The sequence below is a fragment of the Enhydra lutris genome, unplaced genomic scaffold (genome assembly GCF_002288905.1).
Source record: "Enhydra lutris kenyoni isolate GAN:26980312 unplaced genomic scaffold, ASM228890v2 scaffoldscaffold13, whole genome shotgun sequence".
NCBI lineage: Eukaryota > Metazoa > Chordata > Mammalia > Carnivora > Mustelidae > Enhydra > Enhydra lutris.
In genome coordinates, this window is record NW_019154097.1 from 31,911,423 (window position 1) to 31,937,536 (window position 26,114).

The 26,114-nt window shown below is 50.5% G+C and overlaps 1 protein-coding gene across 13 annotated transcripts in view; it reads left to right on the top strand.

The window, feature by feature from the left end:
• Positions 1–26,114, top strand: part of LOC111146150 (Ral GEF with PH domain and SH3 binding motif 1) — a 275,084-nt gene that overhangs the window by 86,405 nt on the left and 162,565 nt on the right. For 11 of the 13 annotated variants that reach the window (XM_022501573.1, XM_022501576.1, XM_022501574.1 and 8 more), the window contains exons 5-7: positions 15,245–15,328; positions 20,317–20,406; positions 23,059–23,151. In XM_022501573.1, coding sequence (XP_022357281.1) covers positions 15,245–15,328; positions 20,317–20,406; positions 23,059–23,151 — 267 coding nt within the window. The remainder of the gene's footprint in view (positions 1–15,244; positions 15,329–20,316; positions 20,407–23,058; positions 23,152–26,114) is intronic. The other 2 variants (XM_022501578.1, XM_022501583.1) reach the window with 1 other exon arrangement.

The window sequence follows — 26,114 nt, forward strand, 5'->3', positions numbered from 1 at the left end:
ATGAGAAGTGATCTCTTGGTTTTTTTTCCTTTTCCTCCCCTCTGCATTGTGGATAAACTTTTTGGACAGAACAAGCTCTCAAAATGTTATTCCCGGGCCCTTCCCTGTGCGGCGGATTAGCACCGTCTCTCCCCAGCCCTGCCCCAGTTTGTGGGGCAGAGCCCTGCTCCTCGGCCTCCCTTCCCCCGTCTTGGCCAGCCTCTGCCTGCAGCATCCCCACGCTCCATTTCAGACCCCAGGTGACCCCTGAAGGTGACGGTGAGGCTGTGGGAGGTGCCAAGCCTCTGCACTCTGATGTGGGGGTGGCCAGAGTGGGACTGGGCAGTCCCAGCTGCGGTGCTGAATCAGTGTGGTGGCTGGAGGAGGGCTGCTGTGCAAGGGAGCCACGTGGCTGAGGTCTCTGAATGGAGCGGTAGGTGTGAATGTAGTCAGAAGAGACGTTCTTCCAAACAGCCTTGCTGTGCTGGCCGAGGCATCTGGGGGCCTGCTTGGGCTAGCGGTCTCCATGCTTAGTATTCAGTTGTCCAACACTTACCACACGTGACGCTCCCGGCCTGCTGTTCTCAGGGACTTCGGGGTGAATGAGGAGTCCCTAGTCTAATGGGAAAGGTGGGAAATTTCTATAAATAATTTTAAGGGTCACATTAAAGGGGATAGACTAAGTGTTATCTGGGAGGGGAGCCAGTACTTCTAGCTGGGGCAGTGGGCAAAGCATCCTGGAGGGGGTCCTCTTTGTTTGTGGCCTGCAGGGATTGGTAGGATTTGGACACAAGATCAGGAGAAAGGGCGTTCAAGGGAGATGGAGCAGCTTGAACACAGGTAAGGCCATTGGGAAAAAAGTGGCCACGTGCATGGACCAGTAGCAGGTTAGTTTGGCTAGAACGAAGGAGAGGGGAAGGGTGTGTGGAAAGTTAGACTGGCGGTAGGGAGCCGAAGTATGGAAGCCATGAATGCCATGCCCAGTCTTGGGACTTGGTCAGTAGGCCGGAAGAGCTGTGCTTCCTTCAAGAAACTGAAGAAGCAGCAGCCAAAGTCCGGCCATGGCGTACCCCAAACCAGACCTTGGTTTCTTTTCCTGGAACCCTGCTGGGGTCCTGACCCGTTGGGCCAAAACCATGGTGTCTGTTGTGGGCGACCTCTGTCTCTCACATTCTCTGCTCCCGTCTCCCAGCCTCCCACCTCTCTCCCCAGTGCTGCCTCCCAGCTCCAGGCTGCCTCTTGCCACCGCGCACTCCGTTTACGTGCTCATGCCCCAGAGGACAGCTCTGTACCCACGTCTGCCCCATCCTACTCTACCGCCCGCCCTGCAGTCTTCAAACCTCTTCAGACGTCACTGAGCTTCTTCAAAACTTCCGCTGGTCTCCTCTTAGGCCCTGTCCCACGTCTGTAAGACGGGAGTACAGACCAAGTGAGACCGGGTTCGTCCCTTCCCGGCCCTTCTCCCAGCCCTCCCCCCTCACTCCTCTGCGTCAGACCAGCTTTGGCTTCTGCCCTGGTCCTTGGATTTCCCCCTAGGCCTGTGCGCCTGCTTTTTTCTGCTGGGTATGCTGCCCTCCATGACAGTCCTCTCTGTCACTGACTCAGTGCGAGTCCCTGCTCCTCAGCTAGGCCGGCTCCCGGTACACAGTTGTCGCACTCTGATCTGTCCTTAGGTGCCTCATAACACGTTCATAATCAGTGTCCGTCTTCTCTACTGGAAGGCACATGCCTGTTCAACACCCGGTCCCCAAGCCTTTCACGGTGCGTGGCACAGAGAAGGCATTGGGTGAGACTGGCTGCGTATTACTGATTAGATGGGGGCTGGGGACAGCTTCGAGAGGCTGGCCAGGCCTGAGGGTGGGACCAAAGCCACAGTCTCACTCCAGTCTTATAAAAGGTGGTTTCATGCCATCAGAGGCTTGCTTGTGGCTTTAGTGTCTGAAAGGTTTCCTCACACTTAATTTAAATAAGTATCCCTGCATAGATCAAACATTTGAAAGGTTGGTTTTTCCTTTTAGCCTTTCAGGAGAGGAAACAGCTTTCTGAAAGAGCCGTTCCTCCTGGTTCCTCCCGGTCTCCTTGTGCAGCAGCCGTCTGTGGTCATCATTAGACGGCTGGAATGTCAGCACAGCCCAGCACCGCTGTAATACATTGCGCTGTGTCGCCTTGCTGGAATTTATCAAAGTCTTGGTTTGTTTCCCCAAATCCTGTTCTGTCCAGGAGCTTCAAGCTGCTTGTGATCAAAAAGCAAGTGACTGTGGGTGGGGGAGAAGACTGTTTCAGTGTGATGGCTTGAAAAAAAAAAAAAGTCGCAAGTGAGTGAACGCTTACCCATGGCCCCTTTTGCAGTCAGCCTGGCGCCGCGGGGAGCTGGGGGGGATATCTTGAGGCCCGGGACAGCCTTGGGCTCCTGTGCCACCTCCAGGCTCATCATTTTCTACAGTAGCTGCTCCCACCCTCTTCAGCCTTTTTTGAATGAAGCCTGTCCAGCCCCTGTCCCTGTCCAGTTATCTTAGCTCATTCCTCAGTCTCCCTCTGGGACCTTTTTGTGTTAAAAGCTCAGGCTCTGCTGTCTGTCGTTTGCTATCTAGATGAACGTGCATAAATTATTTCATCTCTGTGAGCCTCAGAGGGTTTATCTATAAAATGGAGTAGTAAAAACTATAAGTTTGGCAGAGGAGATATCGTTAGTAATATTGTAACAAGATTGTAGGTGACTATCCCACCGTGGTGATGTATATTTGAGTAACGGGTAGAATGTATCGAATTGTCTATCCCTGTGCTAGACACCTGAAACAGTATCACATTGTATGTCAACTATAGTAATAAGAAAAGAAAAACAGACATGAAATTAATTTTAGTAATGACAAAAGAAATCACACATTTCTACAGAGCTCAAAATATTATCTTCTTGATAGAGTGCTAAGAAGGAGCTGCTTCTGTTGCTGTCTGGAACAAGGGGGCTTAGAAACCTCTAAGCATATAAAAATATTTTGTTTTGGGGGGACCTGGGTGGCTCAGTGGGTTAAGCTTCTGCCTTCCACTCGGGTCATGATCTCCGGGTCCTGGGATCGAGCCCCGCCTTGGGTTCTTTGCTCAGTGGGGAGCCTGCTTCCCACCTCTACCTGCCTCTCTGCCTACTTGTGGTGTCTCTCTGTCAAATAAATAAAAATATTTTGTTTTGTGAAGAAATTTGTCTTACATTCAAGTATACCTGATTAAACACTGCCCGGAGAACACTAAAAAATGGCTTTAAAGCTTAAACAAAATAAAGTAGGTGAAAGTACATTGTACGCTACCTAGAAGTTAGGAAACAGCAGTGCCTGGTAGTGAGTTCTCTTCCTGTCTTTTTTATGTCGTAACCGCTGTTGTGCTGGCCACTTTGTAGATCCTCAATCAGGATTATTCAAAATGTTGGCGGAAGATCGTGGTAACAGTGCTTGGCCAGGCTGAGAGCACAGTGGCTAAGAGTCTGGGTCTTGGAGTCATGCAGACCCGATCTGAATCCCAGTTTTGTCATTTATTTACTATGTGACCTTGGACGAGTTAATTACCCTCTCTGAATCTCAGTTTTGCTTACGTGTAAACTGGGGACAATAAAAGCCCTATCCGGGGGCCCTGGCTGGCTGAGTCAGTGGAGCGTGTGACTCTTGATCTTGGGGTCATGAATTTGAGCCCCACACTGGGTGTAGAAATGACTTGAAATAAAAAATGATAGCCCTTCCTAATGGGTGCCATCATTCAAGAGTACAGACATGCTGTAAGGAAAGTATTTTTAGCCTAGTGCCTGGCACACAGCAGGCTGTTCACTACTATTATTATTGTTGTTTTATTACTATTATTCTCCGGCTGGGGATGTTACTGAGCTTGTCTGGAAGGACCCTGCTTGCCTTGTAAAATGAGGAGGAGCCATGAGGCCCCTGGTCACTTAGCTCAGTCTGTTCCCGCCGTGTTCTCTTCCTATCTGGTGAGAGCCGGGGCCACACGATGCGGGTCCCAGCCTCCCCAGATGGGTCCCAGGTGTTAGGTGGCCAGGGTTGGCCCCTCAGTGTCTGACCAGCCAGTCGTGAGTGCTCTTGACGTGTAGCCTCAGAGACTGCTTTTTTTTTTTTTTAAGATTTTTTATTTATTTGACAGAGAGAGAGATCATAAGCAGGCAGAGAGGCAGGCAGAGAGAGAGGGGGAAGCAGGCTCCCCGCCAAGCAGAGAGCCCGATGCGGGGCTCGATCCCAGGACCCTGAGATCATGACCTGGGCTGAAGGCAGAGGCTTAACCCACTGAGCCACCCAGGCGCCCCTCAGAGACTGCTTTTTGTCAGGGGCATGGAAAACATGTGGGATGCTTCACGTGTGCTACCCGTTCATTTCTCCCTCTCCTGAGTTCCTCTCCTGCCCGCACAGCTCGCTGGCCGGCTCTACCTCCCCTGCTCCGTCTGTGCGCACCTCTCACCAGCCGCACCCCACCTCCAGAGACGGCCTGCGGCTGAACTCTTCTGCTTTGGAATGCCTTTTTCTGTCTTTTCCCTCTCTTTTCTTTCCTACTTCCTCTGCTTCTTCCTCTCCTCCCTCCCCTCCCTTTTCCCTCTCCCCTTTCTCTTGCTCCCTCCCCTTCTGTCTTTCTGGAACCTGAGTTTGCACTGGTCATTTGTGTTTTTTCTGCTTGTGAGCCCCCCTCTGCCCCCGGCCCGCCTCCCCCACAGCTGTTTCCTGTCTCCTGCCTCACCACATTGTCATGTCCACTCCGTCCCTGTGGGGCCAAGAGCGTCCTACCCCTTAATAACTGCCTGTCAGCCTCTGCCTCTTCACACCCCCTCAGAACACTTGGAGAAGGAAAACCACTGCAGTCACGCAGTCTCCAGAGGCAGGTCTTACTTAATAGTGTTTTTACATCAAGCCAGACATGTGGCCTCTGCTTCTCTTTGCTCACAGAATGGGAGAACTGGGAGGAACTTACAGACCATCCGGTGCCACTGCATTTTACAGACAGGAAACCAAGCCTCCACAGAGGATAGGACTGGCCCAGAGTCTCGAAGGGGTTTTAGGCACAGCTGAGATTAGAACCCAGCACTCCTGACTTCGAGAGTCCCCATGAACGCATGACATGGCCTGCGCGAACTGCATGTGTCTTTCTCTGCCTTTTTTGAATTTATGTTGTTCCATCTGTAACCCTTCCTACCATCTGAGTCCTTCTACCAGCTGTAGCTGGACCTACCTAACTGCTTAGTGACAAGCCCCAGCTCCCTTTGGGGGGATGGAGAGTGTAGGTGGGGACAGACCTTATGTAATGGGGACATAAAGAATCTGGGGCAGTCATGTATGGGTCGTCACCCCCTTCAGTCTTCCTGCGTGTCCTGGGGTGACCTTGTTCTGTGGTTCTGAGCTGTCTGTCTTGGCTCCCCATCTCACCCTGGCCCCACTGATGGGGCTTCTCGGCTTATCTTCCATTCTCCTGCCCTGACCCCTCCTTTTCAATGAGTATACCTTATATTTTATTTTTTGAGAGAGAGAAAGTGAGAGAGAGCACAAGCAAACATGGTGGGGGAGGGACAGAGGGAGAGAGAGAATTTCAAGCAGGCTGCATGCTCCGTGTAGAGCCTGACATGGGTCTTGATGTCATGACTCTGAGGTTATGACCTGAGTTGAAATACTTAACTGAATGAGTCACCCAGACACCCCAGTAAACCTTATATTTTAGTGTCATGCCTTTGTACATTGGTGAGAACTCTCTCTTCCAAATGGTGGCTGCATGCATCTCCTGGGCACTTGAAATGTGGCTAGTCCGAACTGAAGTGTGCCATATGTGTAAAAAGCAGACCAGATTTCAAAGAAAGGGTCAAGCTATCTCATCATAATTTGTCATATTTTATATTGATTACAGGTCAGAGAGTATTTTGGATATATTGAGTTAAATAAAATAAATTGTTATTTTCACCCGTTTTCCCCCACCTCCCCCCACACCGTCCTCTTTAATGTGGCATTAGAACACTTAAAATACATGGTTTGTGTGACATTTCTGTTGACCAGTGCTGGGCTGTAGCTTGTAGGCCTTCCTCAACCAGAAATCATGAGAAAGTCAAGCTTAATGCTTGAAGGTCCATTGTAGGTAATGAAGGTACCAACCTGCTGAGAAAGAAGAAAGCTGCTCAGATCATTTTCTGTGTTCTGTGGTTCAGACAAGGAACCTCCCGCACCACCTGTTTCTCATCGTAATTCAAATTCCTGCAGGCTTTCTCTTCTCTTTGCTATAATGATGGCTGTTGGCTGGAGATACATATTACTGAGCTTCTAAGACTCTTTTTTTCTTTTTAAAGATTTATTTATTTATTTGAGAGAGAAAGAGAGAGGGAGTTCCTGTGAATGGGGGAGAGGGGCAGAGGGAGAGACAGAACATCTCAAGCGGACTTTGCACCCAGCACGGAGCCCGACACAGAGCTCCATCTCACGACCCTGAGATCATGACCTGAGCTGAAGTCAAGAGTCAGCGGCTTAATCAGCTGACTGGTTTTTTTCTTTTTAAAATCTCAAATGAGGGGTGCCTGGGTGGCTCAGTGGGTTAAAGCCTCTGTCTTTGGCTCAGGTCATGATCCCAGGGTCCTCGGATCGAGCCCCACATTGGGCTCTCTGCTCTGCGGGGAGCCTGCTTCCTCCTCTCTCTCTGCCTGCCTCTCTGCCTACTTGTCATCTGTCTGTCAAATAAATAAATAAAATCTTAAAAAAAAAAATCTCAAATGGAATGTTGCACTTTGCTAATTACCTTTCAGTGTCTGAGAGGATAATATCACATTTTTTTCTTTGATTTATTGATGTGCTGTTATTATGTTAATAGTCTTCAAAATATTAGCTTGTTCTTATATTTCTTAGACACACCTGCTAGGTCACGTGGGGCTCATTCTATCCCCCCTTGTTTTGTATTTGTTGAGTGTCAGGGTTTGGGGCTGCTTCCCATTACTTTTTGTGCTCTTAAATAAATTATTTAGCAGGAGAATTTGGTGTTCTTTTAAAGTCTGAGAGGACTCACTGGTAAAATCATGTGGCCCTGGACCGTCTGAGTTAACTTTTCCAGTTTCCGACGTGGTATTTAACATACTCACCAGACACAGAAAAGTTTTAGTTGGCCAGTAAATGGAAGGCAGTGCGAAGTCTAGGTCCGAGCCTGTGTCTTCCCGTGAAGCAGGTACTTCCAGAAATTTCATTTTGCGTTCCCAGCGGTGGTCAGGGTGACCCCGTGGCACTTGAGGATCAAGATCAAGAAGGATCTGTTAGTGCCGAAAAACGTGATTCCCGAACTCAGACTGCTGTGGGAACGGTGAGCAGCAGAGGAGATGGAAAACCAAAGCAGAGTGAAAGGACAAGCTAAAATTTCTGTCTAGAACTCAGAGGGAAATCCACAGGGGACAATGAGGATGACTTGTTTCTAGGAGGTGTCATGCGCGTCGCAGGAACTCTGCAAAAGGAGGGACGGGAAGATGTGAGGACGGGCAGTGAGGATGGCGTCAGGCTCTGGAGTCACAGACGTGGCAGAAGATCGATTTTCGGGGCAGCAAGTGGCGTGTGTGCACGTGTGTGTGCCCCTGCGTCATGGCTGCCGCCCTCTAGACAGGGACCTTCTGTGGCTCAGAGGCCAGGCCTGGGAGACCGACACACCTGGCTTTGAGTCTTGCCTCTCACGCTGACCATATGTGAGGATTGGAGCAAATTGCTTAACACTTCCAACTAGGCTTCCCTTTCTTCATCTGCAAAATGGGGCCGTAATGGTACTTACCTCCCGGGCTTGTGAGGATTCACAGTGGACAAGCAGATGGACGGTGTGGCGTATGTGGCGCTTAGTAAAGTGCTCAGTAAATATTAGTTGTTGTTCTTATTGTCCTAATTATTGACCAAGTTTAATTCCGGTGTTCTCTGGGTTTTAGGCTAATGGGTGGTTTACATTTTCTTCTAAGGGCTTTCTGTGTTGTCTAGGTTTTCTGTCATGAACATCTACTGGGTTCCTAATCAAAAAAGCCAAAGTGTATTGTTTTTTAAAAGCGAACATCTGAATGCTATTACTTGGGAAAAGCATTTCCAGAGAATATGGAGAAAAGGAATTGAGCATAGTCCCCAGTGTAAGAGTGCAAAAGGAACGGGTGGCCCCATGGGCCTTGTATCGGGCTTGGGAATCGGGGTGAGCAGAGCTGCCGGTGGCTGCTTTCCATTCTGTTCCCTGGGTCCCTTTCTCTGTCACACGGACGGGGAACCGGTCACAGGGTTGCAGATGGCTGTTGCCCTGCATTGCCAGCTGGTTCTAATTGTGCAGAGCCGCCCAGTCCTAGCACCGGCACGGGAATGTTTTTGGAAATTTGCATCATCTTCATGACCCTAAATCTACATGTGTCTGGAACAGACAGTAGTTTGAGCAGTTGATGAAACAGCAGTGGTTGTGAGTTGTTATTCTGTAGATGTTAGTAGGACTGCAAGCTGAGAAAGATGAACCTGCTGGTAGTCGTTTGGTGATCTCTGCCCACAAGACACACGCTCTGTTGCCAAAGAAGGTGCCCATTTGTCCCCAGTGGTTCCTTCCTGCTCTTGTGGTTTGGCCAGCCAGGGTTCTGAGGCCTTCTGGAGGGCCCCATGTTAATTTCTTCTGGGGCCCTGCCTCCCACCCTTCTCCATACACACATCATCCCCTGCTGGTGTTTATTTCAAATTACTGGAGTGACTTGCCTTCCCATGAGAACACTGTACCCCGTGTATGAGATTATAGTGCAGACTAGACTCTAGCCTAGCGGAAGAGCACTCGGTGGGTTTACGTCCACTCTGCCACTCTCTCCTTCACGTTCTCAGGGCAATAAAACCTAACACGTGCGTGAGGCTTTGGGAGCTGCCTATACCCGATCCCTCCATTGCCTTCCCACCCCATTCGGTAAGATAAACTCCAGACCTTTCTTGCCCTCCAGGCTGGGCAATGACCAGGCCTCCCACCTGCTTCCTTTGCTACCACCTCTCCTCCCGCTGCTCCGCTCCAGCCCCACAGGCCGCCTTGCTGTTCTCAGCCCAGCCTCTGCTTTGGTCTGCTCCTGCACACCGCCCACTTCTGCTCGAGGCCGGGAGCCTGCTGGAGTCCCCCGTGAGGCCCATAGCTCTGTCCTGGCTTCGGCGAGGACAGGCTCATGCTGCCACTGTCACCGACTGTGTTTGTGGCCCGGGCACATTAATACACCTACTCGTGATGTTGCTTTTCGTTTAGAAGCTGAAGGTAGTAGCAGCCGCACCTGCTCTGAGGGTCCTGTGAGGATGACGTGAGATGGCATGTGTCAAGTGTGACACAGTTCCTGGCACAAAGTTGGTGTTCAGTAAATCTTGTTTTTGCTTATCTGGCTGGGCCTTGACCCCCATCCCTGGCCTAGTTGGGAGGCCTGCTGCCCAGGGACTGCTCTCCTGGGTGTTATCCCCACCAGACTCCAGGGTCTCTCCTGGCCTGGATCACCTGCCCCTGCTCCCATCTGCTCTGTGCTGCCTTTCCCCTTGAGCATTATTTTATTTATCTAAGAAGCACATTGGAAGTACTTACAGTGTATCAGACATCATGCTAAGCAGTTCGCAAATATCTCCTCACTTATCCCTTAAAATTACTCTGTGGGAGAGGTGATATCCTGCCAGTTTTCAGAAGAGCAAGGTCAGGCCCTGGGAGTGGAAGTGACCTGCTCAGGGTCCCAGAGCCAGTGGCTATAGGTCAGCCACGGTCCGTCTACCTCCTCAACTGCTGGGCTCCGCGGTCTTTCTCTGTACAACTGTGCCCTGCCAGCTCACTCCTGAGACCAGCGCCAGCCCCACTGCTGGGCTCCAGGTCGGAAGCCCCCACGGAGGATCTGTCATCCCTGCCTCCAGCCCCAGAACCCCCACTTCCACGCCAGGAGCCTGTGGATGTCACACACCTTGGCTACTGTGGCTTCCTTTAGGGTGACAAGGCCTGGCAGGCCCTGAAGGACATGGCAGCCACTCTGTTATTTGCCTGTTCTTAATCATGTCACCAGAGTCTAGGCCCTAAGATGCCTTACTCCTTAGACCCCACCCCCAACCCTGGAACTGGCACTGTCCCCGCTGACTGCCTCAGTGGCTCATCTACTCCCTGGGATGTTTTTAGAGCTCCTTTGACTATGTGTGATTGTCCCACCAGTTCTTCTGAAGATTGTTCTAGATATTAGAACAGGAGGAATGGAGAGAAACATGGAGGGTGGAAGAGGGAGTAAAAATGGTGATGTGGGGCCCTTGCCCGGTGGCAGCCCGGTCATACTCTGTAAGGTCGCACATAGGGACCTCTTCTTAAAGTGGGGCATGTTCCATGAGGACGTGTTTCAGGAACGTGATTTGGAAAAGACTGCAGTCAGGATCCAGCACCTGTGTGGAAGGGCCATGTGTTAGCACCAATTTCCTATGGCCTGGTCCTGTAGTGTCTTCAGGGAGGACTTGTCCCACTCCCCAGGTCTCCTCTTCCAGGGCCTTAGCTCACGGACCCCAGACACGGTCTGACGCCAAACTCCGACACACGAAACTGGCAGCTCTTGGGGCGTTCCTGGCAGTGTGACCCCAGGAAGCTTTCAGGGAGAGCCTCAAGCAGTAGTGACGCTTGCTGTTACCTAGGAATGTTTGCATTAAGAAAAAGTTGTTTTCGGGGGCGCCTGGGTGGCTCAGTGGGTTAAAGCCTCTGCCTTTGGCTCAGGTCATGATCCCAGGGTCCTGGGATCGAGCCCCGCATCGGGCTCTCTGCTCGGCAGGGAGCCTGCTTCCTCTTCTCTCTCTGCCTTCCTCTCTGCCTACTTGTGATCTCTGTCTGTCAAATAAATAAATAAAATCTTTAAAAAAAAAAAAAAAAAAAAGAAAAAGTTGTTTTCATATCAGAAATTGTTTCCAGTTTCTTTGTAATAAACATTCTTCTTCAACTCTCAGAATAAGTGTCTAAATGAATCTCACGTGTTACATTTTTAAATTTAAGGCAGCTGGTCAGACTCCTTTGGGTTGGGGGCCCACTGACGCTGAGGTTCCTGTGGGGTACCAATGAGGGTGTGGCCGGGAGGCGGCTAAGTATCCTGGTCTGGGGCTCAGGAGAGAACCCTAGACTGGGTACAGACATGTGGTGGAAGCCATGGCAGTAAAGGTGGGCTCCCAGGGAGGAGTACGGACATAGAACAGGACAGAAGACCGTGGACAGATTTAGGTGGAAGTGGGGGATAGTGCCGGAACAGAAGAAAGCAACCAGAAAATGAGACCGGGCATGGCGGTCGTGAGATAGTGAGAAGGCGGCCAGAGAATACAGTGCTGAAGGGCAGGGCCAGGGAGTGGGAAGGGGCGGGCGACTGCCCAGCCAGGAGGCTGTCACCCGTGGAGGACCGAGCAGTGACAGTGGAGAAGGGGGTGGGAAGGAGGTGGAGAAGGAAGCAGTACGGATTGCCCTTTCAGGAAATTCATTGGGAAGGAGAAGAAAGAGTAGGAGCCAGAGGAGCCCGGAGGCCTGGAAAAGATGTCTTTCATCGTAAATGTCCTTGCTGTTATCATCCTCCTGTTACTGTTCTTCATGGAGAGGAAGGGGGTGAAGTGGGGAGAGAGGGCTTGAGGGCAAGGCTTCTGAGCAGGGGATGGGATGGGATCCAGTGCCCAGGAGGAGAGCAGGTCCCCTAGAGGAAAGGGTCTCTCTTCTAGCTGCAGCTGAGGAAAGGAGAGGACACAGGTGAATTTGCACATTTGGTAGCAGAGCGTTTTCTTCTCACAGCTTCTGTTTTGTCCCTGATGAAGCCCAGGAGCATCCGCAGGAAAGAAGAGAGGCCCCGGAGGAAGCTGGCAAAGGACACACAGGCTCATACTCCTCCGCTTTCACATCCCATTGACCTCGGCAGAGAACTCAGAGCCGAGGACAGACTGGGCGAGATCAGGGTCCTAGCGCTCTGGGGAGGGGGCGTGTGGCAGCCCAGGGGCCGCTGAGGGGCTCACCCAGGCTGTGGGGCCACCAGCCTCATCCCAGCCCCTTGGCTCCTTCTAGAACCAGCCCTGTCTCCTCTGGTCAATTTGAACTTAATTATACTCAGATCGGTTCCATAGCATAGACCTTTTTTAGGCATTAGTGACTGGAAGAGTTTTATTCTATTACTTCACATTTTCCAAACCCACTTCACACAGATGGAATCTCTTGTAATCCTATAAGGCCAAACACAGAAGAGGAACAGGGCCAAGGAGGTTGGGCCCAGGACTTGTTTTAGTGCAAATAGAATGGTCTTATTTCTTTTGACATCCTGATAAATCTTTCTGCCCTGAATTTGGGAGTATGAGGAACGCTCATACTCCATTCACTCAACAAATGCTGCCTGCCGTCCGCTGGGGCCAGACCTGTGCCCTGTGTGTCACCTCCTCTGCCAGGCTTTCCCTCCTTCAGTCTCTGGCACCAGTCTGTGGAGTTGATTTCAGTGTCCCTGTTTGATCAGCGACGAAACCAGCACCCCCAGAGGTTAACTTGCCTGGAGTCACCTGGGAATTATGTGGCCGGGCTGGGATTCAGATCAGGGTGTTCTGGCTCTTAAGGCCTTTGCTCCATCCATTTCATCAAAGAACCCCTCAAACATAGTGTTTTACTCTGTTGAGGCTTTAATTTTAAATGTTACATGTTTCTCAGTGCAAAAGGTTCTTTAGGGAATTGTCAAAACCCAAGAAGTGTACAAACAATTTATGAATCAGGGTCTTGGAAATGTTCTAATCAAATAAATGTAGGGCAGATGTATTAAGTTCTTGCTTTGGTTCCTGTGTGCATGACATCAGCAAAGTGAGAGAGAAACAGTAATAGATTTTATTAATAATTTATGATCCCAATGAGAGCATCGTGTGGGGGAAGGAAGGGCTGTTTGGAGCTCGCGCTGAGTCTGACAGCAGTGGGACCCTCGGGAGGGGAGGGGAGATAACCTTTACTGAGGACTTGTTCTGTGCTGTGTGCTCTGAATGTCTTAATCTCATTTAATCGTCGTGTTGAGCTTCCTAGTTATTACAGTGTCATACCCATTTTAAGATGTGAAAATTGAGATTCTGAGAAGACAGTGTCTGAGAAGATCATGCAGCTGGTGTGTGGAGGCAGAGTCTGTCTAATTCTACATAAGATTACAGACTCTTAATTGTGTACATGTAATTAAAATGTGTGCATGTGTACATACACATGCGTGTATAACTTTTGCTGTGTATTAAAGAATTTGGGGAAAAAAACAAAAGGAGCAACTCTCAGCCAGAAACTGGGCAACAACCATGCCCTAGTCCTTGATTGCCAGGTTAATGAATTCTCTTTTAGATCTTACTGTAGCCTCTACCTTCCCAGGACTGGTTTTGGGATCCACAAGGAAGGCTGCTCTCATTCTCATAGTTTAACTTGGAAAGGGCATCGATACCCATTTGCAGAAGCAATTGAGTTTATGTTCTAAAGGGGAGAGAGAAGTCAGTGTCACTGAGGCAGGTCGAATACACATTTTCAGAACAGGAAGAATCATGGTAAACAGGTAAATCCTATATCTCAAAGAGGGTCACGCTTAAATTCGAAAAGAAAGAAGGTCAAGGTATTCCTTCAAGAAGAAAAATCCTGAGCCCGTCCTCTTTGCTAACCGAAGATGGTGAGAGTGGCGTGAGATGACAGGAGGCGTGATGAGGCCAGCACCTGACTGCCACATGGGGGCTCTTGCTGAATGGCAGCCCTAGTTGGCGTCCTTGTCATTGCTGTTACTTAGGGTCTACACTGAGGGTGTGAAGGACTTGGCAGGGTCCGGGATGGCCGTGTCTTCCATGTGGGTGGCCAGGAGGAGGATGGGCATTTGCAGAAAGGAGGCAGTCGAGGGAGAAGCCGCCTGTATAGCCTTGGCTTGGTGGCCAAGAGCTCCCAGGTCCAGGCCATGGGATCTTGTGTCCGGAACTGTCCACTGCCTCCAGCCAGCCTTCGCACCGCCTGTTTGAGGCTTATAGTTGGGTCCCGAGAAGCATTCGAAGGGCACCGTGCTTTGGGCACAGCTGCTCAGCCCTCAGGTTTTATCTCTGGCCATTCCCACTGCCCTCCCAGACTTGCTAGTAGACCCCCATTCCAGCTGGTGGGCAGCTGGCTCTCACTAACGATCTTATTAAAGTTCCAGGTGTGTGGCAAAAAAGTGCTGTTAATAATAGCAAGGCCTGATATGAATTAAAAAGGAGGGCTTATAACTCAGAGGTGGAGAGCTTTAATCTGCCTCCTCTCTTCCATTCTTTGCCAGGGCCCCCAAGCCCCAAGCTGAACATGCTGGGCATTGGGTAATGGGTTTTCCCTGGTTCCCTTATGCACCCCAAGTCGTCCTGGTGAAGTGCTCCCGTTAGCTCCCTTGGGTAGGAACCAGCCTCACTGATAGCTAAAACTTAGGTAATTTGGTGATTCAGATTGTAATGTTAAATCTGCTAGAAAAAAGAGACAAGCCCCTGAAGAAGATGTCAAAGGCAGCCTCTCCTTCTGGTCCCATGTTGGTTGTACAAGATAGGGGAGGGGCTGACTTTGGGAAGGGGTGTGAGGTAGTTCCAGAAGCTTCTCTGACTGCAGTGGGCTTGGGCCAGGACATTTTCTGATTCTAGGAATGGAGGCTGTCACATGGCCGATGAGCTCTGAGATCCTTTAGCCTTATTTTTTTTTTTTTTAAGATTTTATTTATTTATTTGACAGACAGAGATCACAAGTAGGCAGAGAGGCAGGCAGAGAGAGGAAGGGAAGCAGGCTCCCTGCTGAGCAGAGAGCCTGATGCGGGGCTCGATCCCAGGACCCTGAGACCATGACCTGAGCTGAAGGCAGAGGCTTAACCCACTGAGCCACCCAGGCGCCCCCCTTTAGCCATATTTTAATTTTAAGTTCTAAGTTCACTGGGAGGATCCTGCTAGCTAACACATTATGCCCTCTCTCAGACAGTTTGCTTTCAGAAGGGACTTCTGGTACCAGGGGAGATGGCAGAGAGGCAGTTTGCCATTAAGGAAAATTTGGCACAGAAGTCCTGAGAAATGTGGCTGGGGTTATGGAGAAAACTATCCAACTTCCCATCCTCACCTGGGGAGCGGGGTTCCCAGGCTACACCTCCATCTCCAGATCCAGCCCTTCTCTCCAAAGGAGGAGGAGAACCTCACCCATCCCGGTGAAGAAAAGGATGGCCAGAGCTTCGGCCTTTCCCCACGTCCGTGTCCACATTCCAATTAGATGTCCTGCTGTGTTTTGCATCCCGATTAGAAAGAATCACTGCTGAAATTGACTCTCTGCTTCCTAGGAACTTGCCAGCTGTGGATGGAGTAAGAAGGAGAAACATAGTCTCGCCCCCAACGTCGTGGCCTTTACCCGGAGGTTTAATCAGGTGAGCAGTACCCCTTGCATGTGCCTGAGCAGGTAGCACAGGTGTCCCCTGTGGACTGGGCACCCTGCCAGGGTTCAGTCACAGGCACCTGGCACAGGTCCAAACCCTCCTTCCCAAACCACTCTGCCCATCAGTCCTTTTTGCCTGCACAGTCCTTTTTCACAGCTTTTGCCTGCACAGTCCTTTTTCACAGCAGGTGGAACTGAAACCATCTTTCAAGGGTTTGAGTCTCTTCATTGGCTTCCAGTTCCATCCAAGCTGAGGCTCCAGCACCTTAATTGCCCTGCAGAGTCCTGCACAGTGGGTCAGGTTTTCGTCCACCCCTCTCGCCCCATCCCTTGTCCCTTCCCCTATCCCATCCTGGCCGGCCTTCCTTCTCTTCCCTGATGCACCATATCTCTGTCCCATCAGGCCCCCAGATGTGCCATCTTCTCAGCTCAGAATTCTTCCTCCCCGTTCAGCTCCCAGTCTGATCAGCCTGAACGTCACTTCTGCGGGGAGCTTTCTGTGAATCCCCAGCCTGTGTAGGTCTTTGCTGTCACACGTTCTCTCACTGAATCCTGTGCTTCTGTCTCCGTGTGGCCCTTTGCTCATCTCTGCTCACTCTGTGGAGCTCTTTCTCCTCCCCCTTCTATGCCAGTCTCTGGGCTCTGTCTTGTTCACCACTGTGCCTCCCGCCACCTTGCCTAATGTCCAGGGTAAAAGAGACCCTCAGTAAATGCTTGTGAAATGAATCAATGAGATGCTCAGAAAACACTTGTTGAATTGAATTTCTTTGAGTGCCTCATAGCCAGGCCACTGGCCTCACACATCCCGCTGCAAACTGACTTGTTCCAACCAGAGCCTTTGCTCCAGGTATGAAGGTCCACGCCCCCTCTTAAGGGAAGGATGATGGGGGCTTGGGCCAACTAAGGGTAGTGGACTGCTGGCTTCTTAGCCAATCTGCCAGAATGTGATCTTTGCTAGTAAGCTACCCTGTAAGACCCCTTTTGGGTGGGCCAACCCCCAAATGGTGCTGTTGACAGCTTTTCATCTTTCTTGTTTTTTTCTGGTTTCACATGAGGGCAGTGGATTCAAGATTGTGTAGTGTGCGTGACTGGACCTTGGGGTGATGGGCCTAGGTTCCCTTTGGGCCCTCCCTGAAGCTGGGCCTCCCTGCTCAGAAATGCCGGGCCCTGTGCATCACCACTGCCCAGCCCTCTCCAGGCTTCCCCAGCCTCGGCTGCCATCCAAGGATGAGGGAGCCTCAAAGAGGCAACAGCTTTTCATCTGGAGTTAACATTTTTGTTGTTACAACAGGAGCTAGGAAGGGTCTAGTTGCGTTGGGAGTAGGGGCTGTATGTACTTGTTTGTTTTGAAAAGAGAAGTTCTGAAGCCTTTTGTTTCTTTTTTCTTTCTTTTCAAAATCTCCCTTTTCAACCAAGCTTAGGCTTTAAAAAATAAAACAGATGTGCACACGCTATCAGAGGATTCAGAGTTTCCTTCACAAAACTATTTAACTGGGAGCCAGCTCAGTCCCACCTCTGGCCAGCCGCAGAGCTCCCGGAGGAGGGCTGCTGGGGGCTCTGATGTAATCTGCCCTGCTCGCGGAGGCCAGGTCAGCTTGGCAGGGGCGGGGCAGCTCGTTCTGCGCATGACTGCCTTGTGTCCAGATCAGACCAAGTGGGTGAAGTGAGCCAGAAGTGCAGTCGCGTTTTCCCAAACAGAATGCTTTGAGAAATGGTCTTGCTGCCAGCCTGTCAGCTACTCCGAGTGAGCAGCTCCTGGACACAGCCCCTGTAGCTCTCTTTTGGAAACTGGCCAGCAACCAGCCCTGGTCAGCCACTGGGGCTGCTTTCTCTGAGATGAACTGATTGGCATCCCTTCCTGGCAGACTTTTATATGTGAGAACAAGTTTCCCCATCAGACTGTAGATAAGGAAAACAGGTCACTCACCTTTCTCGAGCCTCAGTTTCCTTATCTGTAAGTGAGAATAATAATATGACTCACCTTGCAGAGTTGGTGTGGAGATTAAGTGAAATGGTATATGAAGAACTCTTAGTGCAGTGTCTGGCATGTAGTAAACATTCAACGTTTTGGGGGAAAATAAGAGGGAACGTGAAGATCAACTGATTGGAAAGAGGTTGCCCGCAGATTTGAGGCTTTTTGTGGCCAAACCAGAAACCCAGTAGCCAAGGTCCTGGTCAGACTCGGTGGACTTGCCTGCCTCTCTGTGGGATCTGAGTCCCCTGGGATTTGTTCATCTTGCTCCTAGAGGGATGGAAGGACCCAGACAAGTTCACTGAGCATGTGTCATGGGCCAGGCTTGTATCTCAGCACCAAGGAGTTCACCGTAGAGCTCAGAAATGCTCAGCCTTTTTTGGATTATGTCTTCTTTTGAGAATTTGACTATATATATGTATATATGAACTTGTCCCAATGGGGACATTTTACAAAATGGTACTGGAACAATTGGAACATTTTTTATGTATATAAAGAAAAGTGGACCTAGACATAGACAATAGGTCTTTCCTAAAAATTAACTGGTATTTGCCTGTGCAAAGAGAGGAGAAGGACAGTATTTGGCAATGATGAATGAAGTTGCTAGAAGCATGTGCGTGTGTGTGCGCACACACATGTGCACGTGCACGCATGTGTGTGTAGACATAAGATTTCAAAGAAGCTGGATATATATCTAGGAGTGCAAGTGCTGGACTGTGCCATTTTGTACTCCTGCCGGTAATGGAATGAGAGTGTGTGTTGCTCCAGGTACTGGCCAGCAACTGGCACCTTCACTGACTGTTTCATTTTAGCCGTTCTAACACACACACAGAGCTCCGCCTTCCCGTGACAAATGATGTTGAGCATCTTTTCATCCTTAGTGCTATTTGTACTTCCTTGGTCAGGTGTCCAGATCTTTGGCCCATTTTTTAGTTGGGTTGTTTTCTTACTGTTGAGTTTTAAGTGTCTATTTTGAATATAATGCTTACATCAAATATGTGTTTTGCAAGTATTTCCCCAGGCTGTGCTTCATCTTTTAATTTCCTTACCAGCGTCTTTTGCACTATAGAAATGTCTAATTGTAATGAAGCCCAACTTACCGGGTTTTTTTTTCATGGATTGAGTTTTTGGTGTTACGTCATCTGGCCTTCAGTGCCCTTCCTAGCTTTGATTTTCCCCCTCTACCCTGACCTCACAGAGCACCTGCAACACCAGACCAGTCGGTCCGCTCAGCCCTCCCTGGTCGTGGTGTATACAGCCATACCCCAATCCTATCTTTACCTGCTCGAAGTCCACCCATCTTTCAAGGCCTGCCTCTTCCAGCAGACCTTCCTCTACCATTAACTCTCCTGTGTTCCAGTCCGCTTCGGTTAAACAACTTCTGCGTCCAGGATTGCCGTGGGATTTCGGGAGGATCCTGCCTCCTCTGATCACCCCTGTATCAGGCAAGGGCCAAGTGTCTGGACTCACGGTGCCTAGAGCCTGTACACAGAACAGGCTTCACAAAAGTCTGTTGAATTGACCTGGAGTTGCCTCCGCACCCGTGTGCTGCAGATCAATGTTGACCCTGCCGTGTGCCATAATTATGCCTTAAATGTGTGTGATTTTTTGGCGTGCAGGCATCTATTAAATTATACATATAAACTATCACACTCGAGTTTATGTGGGATAAAAATGTGCATGTATTAAAATATAAGGTTTATGGGCCTATCATTTGATGTCCAGAAAATCTTTCTTCCATAACTGGCTAGTAAACGTTTGAGTCTGAACTTAATTTTAGGCAATTCCTTGGAAAAAATGATTCTATGGAAACCCAGGCATGTCCTGGAGGCAACCACAGATAATTACGCGGGAAAAGCTTTTCTATAATATTCCTGCTTAACATAAAAAGCAAATTTTTGATTCTTGGTTATTCTTGTTTTCTCATTGAAAAGTGACTATTTCAGGAAAGAGAAAAAAATCTAGTTGCCGCAGTAAAGGTGCTTTGTTAACTCTGGACTATCTTTATTTTAATTTATAAAATTCAGAGGTTTTAGATGCCTTTGCCTTCCTTTCAACTCCACACTTCCCTGTACTCAGCTCAGCGCTCTCTCTCTCTCTCGGCTGTGCTGTCATCCCACCCTTGGGCATCCATGGGTCACACAGCATTGTTGTTACAGTAGCGAGACATAAACAAGAAAGTAACCACTTCCCAGGCTTTCTTGGCACGGAGCCCCTTCTGTGTTGTACTGAGGTGTCATGTGAGTCCACTATACCCTGGGAGACAACTTGCTTGTTCCCGAAAGGATTCAGGGGCTTGGGGATGTTGATTTCTGTGAGAGGTCAAGCATGAATAATGTTCTTTTCTTTTTTCTTTTTTTGAAGCGTGAATAATGTTCTGAAACCAAAGTACCGTCATGTCCTTTTGGCATCAGTGGTCTCCAGAAAAACATGTCCCTTCACCTGCCTTGCTTTTTGGGACTTTGAAAGACACCTGCATATCATTTAAATTATTGGGTGAACCTCTCCTAGAAAATTAAATTTGTTGTGATTGTGCAAATTTTGGTGAATCCTACTCAGTTGAGGTCTGGCTGGGGATATAGATCTCACAGTGGTACAGCCAGTGAACATATGTGTTTGTCTGGCCATTTGTCGATCCATCCATCCAACACCCCAGCCATGGTTTTCCCACAACTGACTGCCTTCTGAGCAGGAATCTGTCCGAATCATCTCAAAATTTCCTGCTACAGCTTCAGAGAGATTCATATGCTGTGGAGGCCCAGTAATTCCCCCGGGTGATGAGGAAAGTACTTGTCTCTCGGCATCGCCGTGTGTGTTCGAGACGGGGTGCTGAAGGAGGGACCCACCTGCAGGGCTGGGTGTCATAAAGGACCCCTCAGCCACCTGCAACCCCGGGCCTGTGCTCCTCCAGCTTCCTGACCCCCCGCGGTGGGCGAGGGTGACAAGGGCGGTCCAGGGCTTAACCATTTCTCTGGTGTGTGTGTGTGTGTGTGTATTTGACTCTACAGGTCAGTTTTTGGGTTGTTCGAGAAATTCTAACAGCACAGACTTTAAAAATAAGGGCAGAAATCCTGAGCCATTTTGTGAAAATAGCCAAGGTAAGCTCTTTTGTTATTATGTTTTCCTCTCTCCCTCCCTCCCTTCCTTCCATCCTTCTTGCAGAATGTGTTTCCTCAGTACTTTGAGAGCTGCCTTGCTCTGGGTGTGCTGGACTGGGTTCAAACAGAAGCTGTGACCTGACTTCTGTAGGCTGTAAGACTGGCCTACGTGCCTGCTCGGCATCCCTGCCCCCCTGCACGCATGGTGGGGTGGCCCTCTACCCATTATGATGGCAGTCAACCGTTCTCCTTAGCTGGCTGTTCAGACTCTGTGAGACCCTGGGGGCTCCCTCTGGGGTCCATTCCTCCTTCTGTTTCAGACTCAGCCAGTCCTGGGCCCTGCCAGGCTCTGTGGTACCATCACCTCCTGCAGTCTTGTCCACGATCCGCAGAGCTCACCCCACCACCATCCTGAGCTTAAGGCCTAGGCCCCCACTCCCCACTCCCACCCCCTGCCCTGATAGGTTCTGTCCTTGCCAGCTGTTGAGCACCGGGCTTAGGTCTGTACCCTGCCTTTCCCCTCCTCTTCCCTGATGCTGGCCACTCTCATCACTCCGCCAGCTCCTCCCCTTACGCTGCTGCGGACTACAGGGCGTGCCTGCACCCGGGCGGCACACTGCCATTCTGTCTGGTTCCCCGTGTGCTGTGTGCACGTGCTGTGTTCCCACCCAGGCCCTGGGCCCGCTGACCTGTACTGATGTCCTTACAAGTCCGGCATCACAGCAGCCGCTCTACTGAACCGATTGTGTTCGATGTTCGCATTGTTATTCTCTCACTTCTAAAGGAGGAAGAGGGCTTTAGAGAGGTGAGCGGCCATGCCCAGGGCCTTGTAGCGCGTGAGCTGCAGCATGTCTCTTTGCCTTCAGGGGAGCTGCTGTGCTGCCCTCATGGGAAGGTTAAGGGCATCCATCCAGAAGTATGTCAGGGGCAGCAGATAACGTTCATGCCGTGTGCATTCGGAAGTGCTCGGGACCATGCTGGGGCTGGGCTTAATGACGCTTGTTACCGTCAGTGCGTTCATGCTGGGCCATGAGAGAAAGCGGGGTGATGTTCTGAGCCACTGGTGCTTTCTGGAACGTAGTTCACGGTGCCTGTCCAAGGAATCCAAGCCGGTCCCACCTTAACCTCTGCCATCTTCCAGCGCTGGCTCATCACGCCGGCACTGTGCCCTGAGGCTCTTCTTGTGCAGACCCCTCCTTCCTCGGGGCCTTGGTTTCCCCTCTGCAAAATGAGGCAGCTGGATTAGAAGGTTTCCCAGAGGACCTTCAGCTCGGAAAGAAATTGTGTGACAGGCATAGCCTTTCAGATACATAGGATGAAATTCAGTCCTCTCAGAGAATCTGTTATTACACACAGGAAACAATTAGAGATTGTTACAAGATGTATGAAAGGAAGTATTAACTTGTGTGGTAAAGGAGAGATCTGAGAAGGAACAGAGCCGTGAGGACTAGACATAAGGGCTTTTTATTATTCATTTGTTCACTAGGCCCTACTGTGTGCCATATGCGGCACTAGGGATATGACAGCAGGTACAGCTTCACCCCTGGTCTCGGGGAACACCTGGTCCAGGGTGAGAGAGAAGCAGGTCAAAAAGACTGCAGGCCAGTGTGCTAAGGAGATGCACAGACTGCTGTGGGAACACATAGGCAGGGGCCCCGAGCTCCCTAGATTTGGGAACAGGGTCAGAAGAGTCATACTAGAGGAAAGGCAAAGGCACTTGGTCTTGAAAGTACCCAAGACAAGTGAGGGGGCAGGCAGGGGGGAGTCTTACCCACAGGCACAGAGCACTCCCCCAGAGCCAGGTGCTGCTCTGGCACTTGGCACACACCATCCCAGGTAGCATATGTGCCGTGGTTACCTTCCTTGTAGGTGCCGGCATGTTAAGGCTCAGCAGCTCGCTGCGACACACGGGGATTGGGAGCTGGGATTGGAACCAGGTCTCTTGGCTCCGTGGAGCCTGCTCTCTGGCCCAAACTTCACCGGCTCCCAAGAATGAGAAGGGGACCCCAGTCCCGTTAGCAGGTTTCCCTCAGTGCCAAACTAGAATGTCTTTCTGTACTTCTTCTCGGCGTGTCCCCTGCTCTTCTCTTCCATGGTCAGGAGCTCGTGTGAGACTGAATTGAATCCAAATGTTCTCACCAGCGTGGGGTCTAGCTCAAAGGAGCACAGTCAAGTGACTGAGAAGCCAGAGCTCTGTCTTCCTAATGGAGGGGCTGGGGGCCATGCAGATTGGTGACATTTTTCCTTGGGCCCTCTTGTTCCTGGTGTAAGGTAGTCACAGAAGACCCACGTGGATGTTGCTGGCACAGCCGAGGCTTCAGTTTATAAAAGCCTTTTGGGACAGTTCCGATTCGTCTAAAAAAAGAACATAAAGGACATTATCAAACCTTATCCCGAGCCACGTTTCTGTCCAGCAGCCAGATTAGTCAGCTTATAAAATTCTGCAAGTGTTTTAGATGCAAACTCACCTTTTGACAACTTGAGAAAAAAAGCATATGGTTTCTATGAACTCCATAGAACTATATTTTCTACATGAGATATTTTTAAGTATAATCGAATTTCATAAATATGACAACATTTGGTAACACTTGAGCATGTTTTTGTTCTGTTGTTTATAGCAGCAAAATAATCTATTCCATATCTTTTTTTCAGAAACTTCTAGAACTCAACAACCTTCATTCTCTCATGTCTGTGGTATCAGCATTACAAAGTGCACCCATCTTCAGGCTGACAAAAACCTGGGCTGTAAGTTAATGCCTTTGATTTTGACTCTCATTTCACTGGTGAAGTTCTTTATTCCTTGAGCCCCCGAAGGCTTTCTGGGACTGTCTGCCCTTTGCTGGTCACAGAGGATTACCGTGGGATCCCTGGGCCTCCTGTCTCCTTCAGGGACCTCAGCCCCATTTTGGGATGAGGAAGTTAGGAGGGTGCCAACATGGCTGGGGCCAGAGCCCCCTCGAGTGGACCTTCCTGGACATATAACGTCGCATGTAGTGGCTGGGTCAATGACATGACTTCTGCCCTCCACTTGGCTGGTATTCTTCTCTGACAGGCTCCAAACTGCCCTTGGGAAGGTCTCTGGGCTGATGGTTCACAGCTGCCCTGCGTTGCTGGCCATATAGCTGTGAGGCTCTCTGGAGAAACCTGTGGCCCTCCTGTAGAGAAAAGTGGGGTTTTGTTTTGTTTTTATTCCTGAAGGCCGTGGATAATTTCAACTTAGAGGTGGAGTCTGATAGTTATATAATTGAGTCTGTAGGAAAGTTTTTCTGCTGTAAAAATACTTTAAAAATATCTCAGCCCTCTTTATCCTCCTTAGCTTGGCACAGTGCCTGACATGGGGGAAGTAATTGCTGTTTCCATAGCTCATTAGCATTCACCTCCTGGCCCGCCTGGCCCAGGGTCTCCCACAGCCACACAGCCCAAGCCTTTCAAGACCTGTTTATGTCCCACAGAACTGAAGGGAACTATATGGAATTGTCAGCTGTGCTTCTGCAACTCATTTCCGAACTTCTTTCTGCCAGTCTGCGGGGCTGGGCTCGGTTTCATACTTGGCTAATTCAGGGGCCTTTAAAACACTTAGGGATTATGTTGTAGGTGATCAGAAATGAGCTTGTTTTTTTTAATTGCTATTTTCCATAGACTTAGCTCTAGCAAAGTGGAGTGAGACGTCTTAGCCTGGAGTTAGACACCGGGGGTGCGTTCAGCCGCTGTTCAGAGCGTGACTTCTGTGGGACTTGTTTCCCTCTGTGCACTCAGAGGTTGGCCCAGAGGAGTGGTTTTACGTCGGTGCTTTGTGGAGCCCCAGGGGTTCTGTGGAGCTGCCTTGAGGGCCATCAGGGGCTGGGGAAGAGGAGGCTGTTTCCACCAGAGCAGCTCTGTGTGCCTCGGTTTGACGGGCTGGACTCCCGGGTGGATTTCAGTTCAGCAGTGGCTTGCGAGGTTGAAAGCAAGTTTGGAAGCCGCCGGTCTCTCCTCTTGTTGCCAGGCCTGTGAGTCCCTGCGTCCGTCTGAGCCATGAGGGTTTTTTTCAAAAGTTGCCTAGAGAGTCTTTTTCAAATGAATTTTCCATTATTTAGATGCTCTTACTGTTTCTTGAGCTACTGGGAGCTGCGTGTGGACTCAGATGAATTATGAATCTCAGCGTGTACAAACCTCGCCGTCAGCAGTGTGGCGACCCTCCGTGACCCACAGAAGCGTATAGTTGGTGAGGGCAGAAAGGGAGTCTGGCAGGCCACCTCTCGCCCAACCTGTCCCGTTGGCCCGAGGACAGTGGTTGGCACAGAGCATTTGGGAAATGGAGGGGGCCCTGTTCACCCTTTATCACCTTCATCCTGATCGCTGCAGCCCAGTGGACAGAGGCGGCTGCATCTCTTCCCGACACTCTCCCTGTGCCTGTTGTTACGAGCCCCCAGCACTTCTCCTCTGTGGTTCTGTCTCCCGGTCTTCCTCTTGCTGCGACTGCCTTCTTTCGTGATGAGGTCTGATTTTCCTTTGTATCCCTGGTGCCCAGCGGGGTATTTGCTTGTTGTTTGCGTTGTCTACGTCTGGGGCGCTGAATCTTTTCCTTCATTTGCCGTCATTTCTGGTATTGAGAGCGGCCATTGAAGTATTGCCAGAAAAGAGCTGTTTCCCCTCTCCTCACTTTCCCCTTGACCTGGTATTGGGGAGACCTCAGGGGCCCACAGAGCAGGGAGGAGCAGGAACACAGGAGACACTGCCATCGCAGCCCAGAGCGTTAGTGCTCTTAGAGTCTTCATTTAAAAAAAATTATTTATTTATTTTAGAGAGAGAAAGGAGGAGATGGGCAGGGCAGAGGGAGAAGGAGAGAGAAACCCAAGCAGACTCCGCGCTGAGTGCAGAGCTTGACATGGGGCTTGGTCTCGTGACCCTGAGGTCAACCTGAGCCCGAAACCGCAAGAGTCAGACGTTTTAACTGACGGTGCCGTCCCGGTGCCCCTCGAGTCTTCAGCCTGGTCAGGAGGTGCGGTGGCCTGACAGAGGTCCCGGGACTGGTGAGTGCCAGAGCTGGTGTGATGGCACCGTGCCTTGCCGGTGGGCTCTGGCTCTTGGCCAGTGTGCTGGATGGCTTGCTGGTGGTAGAGCCTGATCTTGGAATCAGGCGGGGCCCAGAGCAGGGAGAAAGAGGCACACACGTTGGGAAATGGGGCTGGCACTCGGGCCCTCGGGGGCAGCGTGTGACTAACCCCCCGAGTGCTGTCCCTGGGGTGGCTGAAGCCCTGGAAATCTGGAAAACCTGGACAGAAGGGAGTCCCGGGTGTGGGCAGACCCCGCCCCTTGGTTGCACCGTGGACGACCTGAGTGAGGGCCGGTTGGTCCTTAGCTGTAGGCAGGGCAGCCCATTGACCCATCCGTGGCTGGCTGCAGGGTGCCCGCAGCTGAGGGACCAGGGATGTGTCGGAGACTGACACTGAGCACAGGCTCCCACACAGTAGGCCCTAATAAATGCTGGCTCCTTTGTAAACAGGGAGGGAGTCACCTTCTGCTGGCCCAGAGCAGCACAGTTAGGGTCTGATTCATCCCAGCCCTGGGGCCTCTCCGGAGGACTGGCTGCTCAAGGCCACGCGACGTGAGCAAGACAGAAACGGTCAGTTCTGGTTTCCTGAGTACGTGCTACCGTGCGGCTCTTACTCATTCTGCAAATCAAATATTTACTGAATGCTTCCTCCATGCCAGGCCTCAAGGCTATG